General features: G+C 34.5%; 3 protein-coding genes across 6 annotated transcripts in view; all 3 read right to left on the bottom strand.

The window, feature by feature from the left end:
* LOC106338114 overlaps positions 1–2,340 on the bottom strand; it is a 10,250-nt gene extending 7,910 nt beyond the window's left edge. Inside the window, exons 1-2 of the mRNA XM_013777163.1 lie at positions 2,335–2,340; positions 1,228–2,203 (exon numbers count right to left, since the gene is read on the bottom strand). Of these exons, the coding sequence (XP_013632617.1) occupies positions 1,228–2,203; positions 2,335–2,340 (982 nt within the window). The remainder of the gene's footprint in view (positions 1–1,227; positions 2,204–2,334) is intronic.
* Positions 2,341–2,629: 289 nt separating this feature from the next.
* LOC106340835 lies at positions 2,630–5,394 on the bottom strand. Of its 4 annotated transcripts, XM_013779667.1 has the most exons (10): positions 4,861–5,391; positions 4,513–4,786; positions 4,319–4,380; positions 4,115–4,239; positions 3,953–4,034; positions 3,760–3,865; positions 3,509–3,669; positions 3,301–3,415; positions 3,038–3,223; positions 2,630–2,968 (listed from the first exon to the last, which is right to left on the bottom strand). In XM_013779667.1, the coding sequence occupies exons 3-10, from the start codon at positions 4,339–4,341 to the stop codon at positions 2,822–2,824; spliced, it is 945 nt and encodes a 314-aa protein (XP_013635121.1). In that variant the 5' UTR covers positions 4,342–4,380; positions 4,513–4,786; positions 4,861–5,391; the 3' UTR covers positions 2,630–2,821. The 4 variants fall into 4 exon arrangements, with proteins under 4 accessions (XP_013635121.1, XP_013635122.1, XP_013635120.1 ...); XM_013779668.1 differs by having other exon boundaries at positions 3,509–3,666; positions 4,319–4,786; positions 4,861–5,394; XM_013779666.1 differs by having other exon boundaries at positions 4,319–4,786.
* Positions 5,395–7,370: 1,976 nt separating this feature from the next.
* On the bottom strand, positions 7,371–9,030 carry LOC106339334 (probable glutathione peroxidase 2). Its single transcript, XM_013778125.1, has 6 exons — positions 8,897–9,030; positions 8,637–8,713; positions 8,242–8,303; positions 8,038–8,156; positions 7,683–7,850; positions 7,371–7,593 (listed from the first exon to the last, which is right to left on the bottom strand). The coding sequence occupies exons 1-6, from the start codon at positions 8,939–8,941 to the stop codon at positions 7,555–7,557; spliced, it is 510 nt and encodes a 169-aa protein (XP_013633579.1). The 5' UTR covers positions 8,942–9,030; the 3' UTR covers positions 7,371–7,554.
* Positions 9,031–10,473: the final 1,443 nt, after the last annotated feature.

Genomic DNA, 10,473 nt, shown 5'->3' with positions numbered 1-10,473 from the left:
AAAAATATAGCGAGGGACATTTCCCTCGGAATATACCGAGGGAACAGTTCCTCGGAATAAACCGAGGAAAAAGTCCGTCGGTATACTCCTATCGATCGATGTATATATGTCCAAACACGCATCGATCGATGAACTTCCGAGGAATTATCCCGACGAAGTTCTACCTCGGTATATTCCGAGGACTTTTCCGACAAACAAGGGATCCTCGGAATTTCCTCGGAAATTTATTTCCTCGGAATTCCGTCGGAAAATTCCGAGGGATTTCAGAGGAAAAAAGAAATTCCGAGGAATTATTTCCGACGACGTGTTTCGTCGGAATTGCGTCGGAATAACGATATTCCGACGAAATTCCGACGATTTTTTCCCTCAGAATCCTTGATGTTTTCTTGTAGTGCAAGGACAACATATCAGAAAGTATAATTAGAAACTGAAACGTAGTTTAGTTATGACTGGACACCAAAAGTAATAATAATAATAATAGTTATAAAGATATGTCTAATATCATTTTAATGATCATAATAATTTTAAATTGATTATATTTTAAGTTTAAATATAATAAATGTTGTAAAGATGGTATTATAAAAGTATGCATTTGTATTTATAATGTAACAATTATATATTACGTGCGACTTTATTTTAATTCATATCGTATATATAAAGCATCAGTCTACTGATATTAACGTTTGTGTACTCTTTTACATTAAAATATATTTGGTTTATTTTTTAAACAACTCTACATAATTGATTTAACTAATCACTATAATCCAGATTATATATTATGTGTGTTCAAATTAATTTTCACTTCGTAAAACATATGATGCAGATTATGATGTTTTTGTACAATTAATTTATTTAGATCGTATATATAAATTTGAGTCTACTACTATTTAGGGTTTATATATTCTAATGAACTAAGAATTTATTCAGTTTATTGTTTAAACAACTTTTCTTAATTGATGTAAATAATCACTAAATATCATATTCTATAGTATGATGGTTCATCTCATTTGAATTTATACATATATTTCAGTTATATAATTAAAATTAAAAAGTATGTAAACTTTCAAAATAAATTCTTATATGAAAACATAAAATTTATCATAAAATATCGTAGTAATATTATATGTCACACCGATATTTTAAAAACTTTCAAAACGATCCTGAACATATTATAAACTGATAAGCGAAAACATATAATAATAGTTTAGTATATAGTAGTATTTTTACCTGCGTCGGGTTTCGGGAAGTATACTCCCTTTTTAAAATCTGCCATCATCTCATCAAGCTTAAGTTTGAAAATCCGACACTCCAGATCAGGTCGACTATTAGCGGAATCACCCCCATATGCATCAAGATGATCGGTGAGCTCTACCCAATTTGGATTTGCGGTGACAGTGATAAACAGATGAGGATTTCCATACCAACGACAGATAGCCATGGCGTCTTGATATTTTTCAGACATATACCGAGGGCTAGCAGTGAAGGACGAAGGCAGGATGACTTTTTTTCCAAGCTGCGTCGCATCTGCATCGCCTATGTCAACTGCGTCGCATACGTTATTATATAGATCTGCTCTCAGTTTCTTCTGATTCAGACTAATAAACCGCAGCCTCTCCGTCTCGGTAGCTACGTACGCGTCAACAATATACTGATGGAACAGTTTTCCACCCTTAATTATTGTCATTCCTTCTGAAGGCCTAGTCTGGATTTGGTAAGCATCGAACTCACGCATTGTCATGTATTCTCTTCTCACAGTGGATGCCTCTGGTCCACAGTATGGTAATCTCTCGTGGTAACCGGTATCCCCATAAGGAAATAACAATGGATATTGAAGACTCATCAGCAGTGGGTGAAGATCACTTATCCTCTGAAGTGCTGATGACTTCAGCTCAACCACTATATCTTTTCCTACTGACGTTGCAGATAAGTCCCCAACGATTAGTCCACCGATTTCATTCGCAGTAGGAAGATCATATTGACGACCTCGGTTTGGCTGTCTGACCAATGTGATACTGAATTCGATTGATCCAGTGCCTTTGTACCGGTCGCTTGCGTGTCTGAAAGTCCTCGCTAGATGATTGTGGATGTCTAGCATCTCAATCAAGCGGACGATGATACTATCGTCAAGTGCCAGTGAAGAAGGATCTTCCGTGATCGCCCTCTTTCTGTTTTGAAGCTCATTCTCAGTGTCAAAGATATATAGCTACAGACATAGTAATTAATGCAGGAGGTCAATATGCGATAACACTAAGTTTAAAAAAAAAAGAAAAAGGAAAAACTTTCGTAAATACATGGAGAATAATAATTATATTAGCTTGTGGACAACAGACGTACACTCATGCACGTAACCAAAGTTTTGTAATACATAATATGATTATGGACGTCAGTTTATGCACACAATTTAAAGAACATTAAATATTTTCATACTCATATACATAATTATATTAGACCGTGGACTGTATATATACATACACTCATACTAACGTACCCAAAGTTTTTGTAGTCCATAATATGATTATGGACGTCCACTTACGTACACAATTAAAATAAAACACTAAATCTTTTAATAAAATAATCACTAACATTTATTAACTCACCGGAATCAAATAAAGCATCAACTTGTTCCTTTTTTAAACTTTTGTCAACTCAATATAAAAAGCATCCATAACAACCATAAAGTAGAGAGTTTGAAAAACAAAAAAAAAAAACAACGTGAATGTAGAAAATCCATAACATAGATAGAGTAAAGATGAGAATAAAGAAGAATGCAGAAACATTATTAAGCTGCAGAATATCGAGAGATTATTATCGAAGATCCATCTTAAGCAATACGCGCCCTTTTACGCACATTACCGACTGGCTCCTTTCCAGCCCTCTTTGATGACTCACAATTGCCCTTGTCGGAACCAGACTTCTCACGGTTGTTAGGCCCGTCTGGCGCATCATCATCATCATTGTCATCACCTTCCTGTTACATTCAAATTGTTATACGCTGCATATGCTAATGGCGAAATATCATAATAAGTATTGCACTTACATCATCGACAAATTCTGGAGCTGGTGAACGCTCAACCTCATTGATGATACGCGATACGGTGAACGTCTGGTGGTTGACGGTGAAGTTGTAGGGCGTGACATGGACTTGGAAAGTGTAGGTCTTGCCTTCCATTCCTGCAACGAACGGAGGCATCACGGAATCCTCAGGGTTCACTCCTTCTTCAGCCTTGTCATTTAATGGAAGCATCGAGAGTGTCAACAACATTATATAATAACCACATAAGTAATCAAATTATATATTACCAGTAACTGGACCGCCTCACTTGCCCTGAGATTATGCAACTTAGTCATAACACCATCAAAGCAAACAAATGTCCATTCCGCAGTATCATCAGTTACAACCATCTCAACACGATAACTAAAAGAGAACAAATAAACCGAAGTGGAATCAGTGTGACGCAAGTGATCAAGAAGGCGACCAACTATCATATTATAACAAATCGATACATACCGTAAAGATCCGACCGCATGAGGATTATTACAGCGTGCACATTCGAAAGAAGTGACAGTGCGTTGCAATTTCTTGCTGCACTTAGAACACGCAACATAGCACCACCCTTTGTCCGCTTCAACTTGAGAAACTCTCGCAGTGCATAAGAAATCTATTTCCTGCTGCTTAAACATCAACATTGCGTGCAGTCAAAAAACAATCTTTATAATTAAACACACGAATGAGCTAATTGCATATACATAACTCATTACCTGGGGCGGATCTGTAGTGATAAAATGGTTAAGCTCTGCAATTTTCACAGGCTCAACCTTCGCATAAGACTTCAAGAGAGGTGCGGCAGACGGAAGACCAGTGTCTCTAGCCACCAATCAGAACAAAAGTTCACGAAGTTAACATCACAAAATCTCAACGTCTGATTACATACTCAAAACAGACCAAGCTTACCGGAAAAATAAAGACTCTCCTGCATGTGTCTCCTTATCATAATAAACATGTGTTCCTGACGTCGCGTTGAGGAATAAACGACCTACACAAAATAGTAAAAATTTCTGAAAAAGGAATTACACATATTAATTTATGCCACATACGAAATAAGCAACGAAATACCTCCAACCATCTTCGGGTTTATGCTTGTGGCAACAATCACTTTAGGATCATCACGCATGCCTCCAAGCTTCTGGTGGAATGAAACGGCTTGAGCGTCAAACAGACTAAGAGTGACAGACACATCACTGCACATATATAACAAAAGTTAGTGCAGCTAAAATGATTAAGCAAATATGAAAGTTGTTAAAGAAACAAATAAATTACTTTTCTAGTTTGACGGTGACCATGACACGGTTCTTGTCCTCCGGAGGGTCAGACACGGTGCTCTTCACCGCCACGATTTCACCAATAATATATACAGGTTCAATATTGAGATCAGAGAGCTCAGTGGCTTAATACATAAAGCACAAAACCCATACAGATAAATATACATATGTACGATACGATCACATCTGTACCTGGAAGCTGAGTGTTTGTATTGGCTAAACCAACCAACTCGGTCTGGTTACGGAACCGGAATCCCTCTGCAGGTATTGGCGAGACCGGATCAGATAACACGTCAAACTCGGTGGAATCGTTAAACCGGATCATCAAAGAAGAGTCCGCAAGCTTGAAGTTCTGAGCACAGCGAGCCACGTCAAAGCCAGAGACAGAGTACATCGTCCCGGCGGCGAGCCTATCTCGGAACCTTGGAAGCCGATTCGCGTTGATAGTAGCTTGGATCAAAGTCGACTGAAACAGATAAGATTTAGAAGTCAGAAAATGACGTAAACAGATCTAAGGAGATCAAGAAGAATCAAACTTACATTCACGTCCATAAGTAGCATATCGACCCACATCAGCTCGCCACCACGTTTGACGTTCCTCGCCTCCCAGAACCGTAGGAGCCGGGCCTCGACGACGGAGGAGCATTTGCCGGACTTCAGGTCAGAGAAGAAGACTCTCGAAATAGACATAGCAACAGGAATCAGAAAGTCTCAAGAGAAAGAAAGAGATGATGCGTTGGGGATCTATAGATCTTACATATTTATACAGATCCGCTCGGGATCAAAGGGCGCATCGAAGAGTCTGAGAGAGGGATTGAATGAGCGAGGGATTGAATGCAATTGGAATAAAGACGACGACATAACTCCGGCCGTTTCATCGAAGAAGAAGGAATCGAAGACGTCACGCGTCGACGGCGCAGAAAAGAGTTACGCGAGAGCAATGTGTCTTAGGGTTGGAGACGTTGTGACATCGTTCGGGATGTGAGTGTAAAAGGCCCAACACAGAAAGATCGAGCGAGGCCCAGAAGATAACGCGTTCGGTTTAATGAAACGCAGCACCTCGTCGTCAGTGACACGTGTCGGCGAGAGAGGAAGCGAACGTGGATGGCCTAAGAAGAGACTAAACTGTCTTTTATAAATAAAGATAATTTTATGGTTAGAATCAATATTTGGATTGGTTTTGGCAAAAACCCATTTATTAATTGTGCACTTCCCCATTTACTACTATATAAAGTATTTAATTGTTTTACAAAATAATTAATCTTATATATTAAAACAGAAGTCACAACCTTGAATCTTGTGTGATTTTTTTTAAAAAAATGGACCTAATGGACATATTCTTATAGTCATATTAAATTTAATCTATAATCCTATCATTTAAATTTTGGGCCTACTAGAAATTTTTATTGGACTATCAATAATTGAATTTAAACAATAGAAGATCCACTGGATTTATAGATAGTATAAATTAAATAGATATAATTTAATGTTGAAATACTATACCTTCATATGTTAATTATTTAAATATTTGTCGATGTTAACTTTTAAAATTATAAAAAAAAAATTAAATAACAAAAATCATATTATCTAACAATGATTAATCTTTACTAACTTAAACCAATGAAAACAAATTTTAAACTATATAGTTTATTTTAAAAATTAAACAAAAACTAAATGTTTAATTATTTACTCGATAATATAAATCTATGAAGCAAAAATTTTAATTTTTTAAAAAATTTCTGAATTTGTGAAATGTTACAATATATTTGAATATGGCAATAAAACAATATTTTACTAATCTTTATATATATAGTTACGATTTTAATAATGAAATAATAATCCGAAAATATATACATAGAAGAAGATAGAAATACATGTGAAAGTTTGAAACAATCTATTCAATGAAAAAAATATACCGTAAACTTATTATGTTTTAAAAATTGATAGACACATATATATTATAATATATACCAATTTAGAGTTAAAAATAAAATATTTATATAAAAATAAATGAAAATAAAAACTCGCGCGGTTGCGCGGATCGAGATCTAGTAATGATTTAAATTGAGTGATAGTGTTACTTTCTATTAATCCGTGTTCCTATATATAAATATGATTTCACATCTTTTATTTTTTGATAAACTCTATTGGCTGATCCGGTCAGCCTTGGGACTTAGTGCTACAGAGTGGACTGACTACTACATTGTCTGATCCGAGTTTGAAATACCTTCCGACTAATGTCAGGGGGTGAACCGATCATCTGTTACGATCTACCATGTAAACCACTTGTACCGAATCCCAAGTTCACGCTGGCCAAGTGATGATAATTTAGTTCCAAGAGGAAATTGAATCCATGACTGATGTGAATACACACCAAACCCCAAAAAATTGCCATTAGCCTGCCACTACTTAGCTTATTTCACATCTTTTCGTTCTTGTAATCCTTAAAACATTTTTTAATGCAACATAAGCCAGTATCGTAACGCAATGAGTTTTTTTTCTTCAACACAGTAGTGAAATTAGATAGTAAAAGCATTGTTCCTCAGGCACATCGAATCAGTGATGTGCAGTCGATGGTTTTACTTTGATTCAGGTGATAATTCAGAATACTTAACGTGTGGTGGTGTTACGGTAAGGCAAATTATTCAACAAGATCCTTTCACGTGTTCGGTTTACGTATCCAGCTCAGCCTGACTTTTTTAAAAAAATTGAGCTTTAAAACGAGTCACATGATTAATGTGGTTTCTTTCGGGGCAGGCTGAGTAGGGGACAAGCGGTGCGACCGCCCCAGATCCAAACATATATCATCACGTATATTAATAGTTAATGGGCTAATTTTTTTTATAAATCTATATTTTTATATAAAAAATTATAAATACAATAAATAAAATTGAAAAAAACACAAAATTATTTGATATGTATATAGTTTTATTTTCATCATAAAATATTGCAAAATATTACTGATTAAATTTTAAAAATATTTTAAACATTATCCGAATATAAATGGTTTATTTAACCCTAGGGTTTATTTAACCCTAGGGCCCATAACATGTGTCAAGCCGGCCCTAATTTCTTTTTATTTCTTATCAATGAAACGACACTTTATTTAAAGACGCGGTCTCAAGGATTAAGAGAACAAACAAGTTTGCAAAGTTGTGGATTCTTAAGACACGGACCAAATGTAAAAACGTTTAATAAATAGATAAACCCGTTCTTGAAACTTTCGATGATGATTCAAGAAGAAGCCTGTCCCAGCAGAGCTTGAATGTCTTTCTGCACACAAAAAAAAGACCGGTTATAAGATTGTGCACACATGAAAATATGAGGATTCCGGTTTAGGTGGGAACAGGGGTGGTACGTACCTCGAACTGAAGAGGAGACGTTCTGGGAGAATATCTCTGGGAGACTTTGCCGTCAGGAGAAACCAAGAACTTTGTGAAGTTCCATTTGATTGCGTCAATTAGCAATCCTCCTTTCTCTGCTTTCAAGTATTTGTATAACGGGGCCGTGTTCTTCCCGTTCACATCTACCTACATTAATGCCGTCAAGTATTTCTCTTTTATAATATATAACCAATCTTTTTAACTACTAGTAAATAAATAATTGCAATTTTGACTGGACGTGAAGGTTGTGGGATTGCAGGTTGATAATTTCGATTAGAGTGTGATTAGTAGAGGTTGTACATACTTCAATTTGATAAATAAAAAGTTTAAGTACCTTGTCAAAGATGGGGAACTCAGCTTTGAACCTTGTGCAGACAGTTTGCTGAATCTCTTCATTGTTTCCTGGTTCTTGTCCCAAAAACTGATTGCATGGGAACGCTAATATCTCCAACCCTAAATATTTTTGCCCAGTTTTTTAAATTATATTTCACAAATAATATTTGAAAACCAGATTTTGTATAGATGTATGGTAACAGACCTTGTTCCTTGTATTTTTCGTACAGAACATTGAGTTCCTTGTAGTTCGCATCCGTTAGTCCACTGCAATTAAAAATTTAGCTTAGTTTCAGCTTTTCAAAAGTTCTGTTATTAATATGAATGAATTAATCAAATATTACTATTCTTGTTCTTACATAAACAAATTACATATTATGGTAAACCGTAACTGCAAAAGCAGGGTCTGGTACTAATCATCAACCAAACCGAGTTGATTAAATACTAGTATTACAAAATCTTCTGTGTTTCAAATTTCATTCCTATCTTGTGAAATTAGAGGAACCATAGTAACGCTTAAAAGAGTATTTTTTTAATTAGTGCGAAAATAAATGAAAGGGTATTTTTTACCATTTTTTTACCAAAAAAAAGGGTATTTACCATTTGGAGGCAACGTTTACAATCAGAAGAGTTTTGCCCTTGAATTGGCTCAAACTCACATCGTTACCTGAGATATCCTGCGATGGTTCAACAAACAAAACATAAACACATATGTATTATCTTCCTTAAGCAAACCACTGGAAGATCCATTGAATCAAAATGAAAGTCTCTTCTTCTTCTTTTTGAGTCTTTTACTTTGTTTATATGAATCAAGAATCAAGAATCAAGAATCAAGAATGATGCATGAAGAAAAACCTTACCTTGACGGTGAAGTCGTAGATAGACTTTGGAGATTCATCCGCCATTTTTTGGCCTCTCTCTATCTCTTTCTGAGTTTTTTTTTTTTGTTTTGAAGAAAGAGAAGAAATATATACTATCAAGATAAAATTTTCGTATATTTATAATATATGGTAGAGAAATGTGCATAAACGAGATGCTCTAAATCAGGAATCTCTTTTGACGAATGGTGGTGGGGGTAGGAATCAGTGACCATATTGATTGTTTCCAATTTTATTTTATATTTCTTTTTCTTTCATTAAATTATTCGGTACATGAACACAAATATATTGTTCAGATTAAAGTATATATTTATCCTACTCAGACAAAAAGGAATACATAATTCTTTTTGAAGTTTAGTAATAGGAAAAAAATTTCGTAAGACTTTCAAATTGTTACCTTATAAATGAGGGCTTGTTTAAACTCATTATATCTAATTTTATAAGGAAAACAAATCTTTACTAGTATAATATTATTCGCTATCAATTATGGACTTTGACCGGATTTTTTTCTCTATTATAGCCTATTCAAAGAGCTAAGAGCATATTTAATGTGAAGAAGTTCCTAGGACGGAGTTTTTAACGGGATATAAAAAACCGTCTCTTAACGTTTAACTAAAAACGCTAAAAACTGACTCTTAAATAAGATATTTAAAAGCTGGTTTTTAGTTTTTTTAGTTAAAAACTAAGAGACGGTTTTTATATTTCGTTAAGAACTCCACCATAAAAACCTACATCGATCATGCTCCTTGGATGCTAAGATGCTAAGAGAACATATATATAACTTTAATTTTTAGCTGTGCATTTTCTTTAATTCATTCGCTATAGAATAAACAAAAGGTCATTGGAAAGATACGTATTTTATTTAGTTTTTTTTTTTAACTTGAACTAAACCCAAGAATTGAAAAGATATTTACTAGATTTAATCGAGGAAATCCATTGTATAAAAATCCATGATTACAACACAAGACATGTTTAAAAAAGTCCACACATCTAAATTTGATATGAGAACCAAAACAATTCTCAAAAGCTATTTTTATTGGTAAAATGTTAAGTTACAATTCTCAGCTAACAGTCAGACTTGAAAGTTTCAGTCTTGTTAGGTCGTATCAAGTAGTTGGACCGACTTAATAGACATTTGGAGTACAATTAACTATACAACGCGATATAAACTTTTAAATATATTGTCTTTGTTTTTTGGGTCTAATATATTGTCTTTGTTCATTATAAAAAGAGAAGATAAAGTTACTTTTACGTAACGCAACAGAAGTTAGCGGTTGGTCGATGCACAGATATGGTGTGAATTTAATGTCTTGCATATCTCCCTATCTCTCTTCCACAATTATATACTATATGAATTATTTATGCTTACGTATATGTTATTTTCCTACCTTTAAACATTCATTCATGACCAATGTAAATTCTCTGAAGTCTGAATAATTGTAACCTTTTAAATAACAAGTTAACTTGATTAATTCCACATTGCGTATAGTTGACATAATCCTACCATATAGATTACATTAAGTATATGCAAATAAACTAGTCTTGCAAGTGAAGTGAAA

Source organism: Brassica oleracea, chromosome C4, assembly GCF_000695525.1.
Source record: "Brassica oleracea var. oleracea cultivar TO1000 chromosome C4, BOL, whole genome shotgun sequence".
Classification (NCBI taxonomy): domain Eukaryota; kingdom Viridiplantae; phylum Streptophyta; class Magnoliopsida; order Brassicales; family Brassicaceae; genus Brassica; species Brassica oleracea.
This window is presented reverse-complemented; position numbering and strand designations above follow the sequence as displayed.

Excerpts from the sequence above, each read along its gene's own strand:
- LOC106340835 (XM_013779666.1), bottom strand. The coding sequence starts at position 4,341 with ATGGTCACCGTCAAACTAGAAAA. Across the intron at positions 4,240-4,318 it reads GTCACCGTCAAACTAGAAAA|TGATGTGTCTGTCACTCTTA; the intron begins GTAATTTATTTG and ends ATATATGTGCAG. Across the intron at positions 3,866-3,952 it reads GGAGAGTCTTTATTTTTCCG|AGACACTGGTCTTCCGTCTG; the intron begins GTAAGCTTGGTC and ends ATTGGTGGCTAG.
- LOC106339334 (XM_013778125.1), bottom strand. The coding sequence starts at position 8,941 with ATGGCGGATGAATCTCCAAAGTCTATCTACGACTTCACCGTCAAG. Across the intron at positions 8,714-8,896 it reads TCTACGACTTCACCGTCAAG|GATATCTCAGGTAACGATGT; the intron begins GTAAGGTTTTTC and ends GAACCATCGCAG. Across the intron at positions 8,157-8,241 it reads CGAAAAATACAAGGAACAAG|GGTTGGAGATATTAGCGTTC; the intron begins GTCTGTTACCAT and ends AAAAATATTTAG.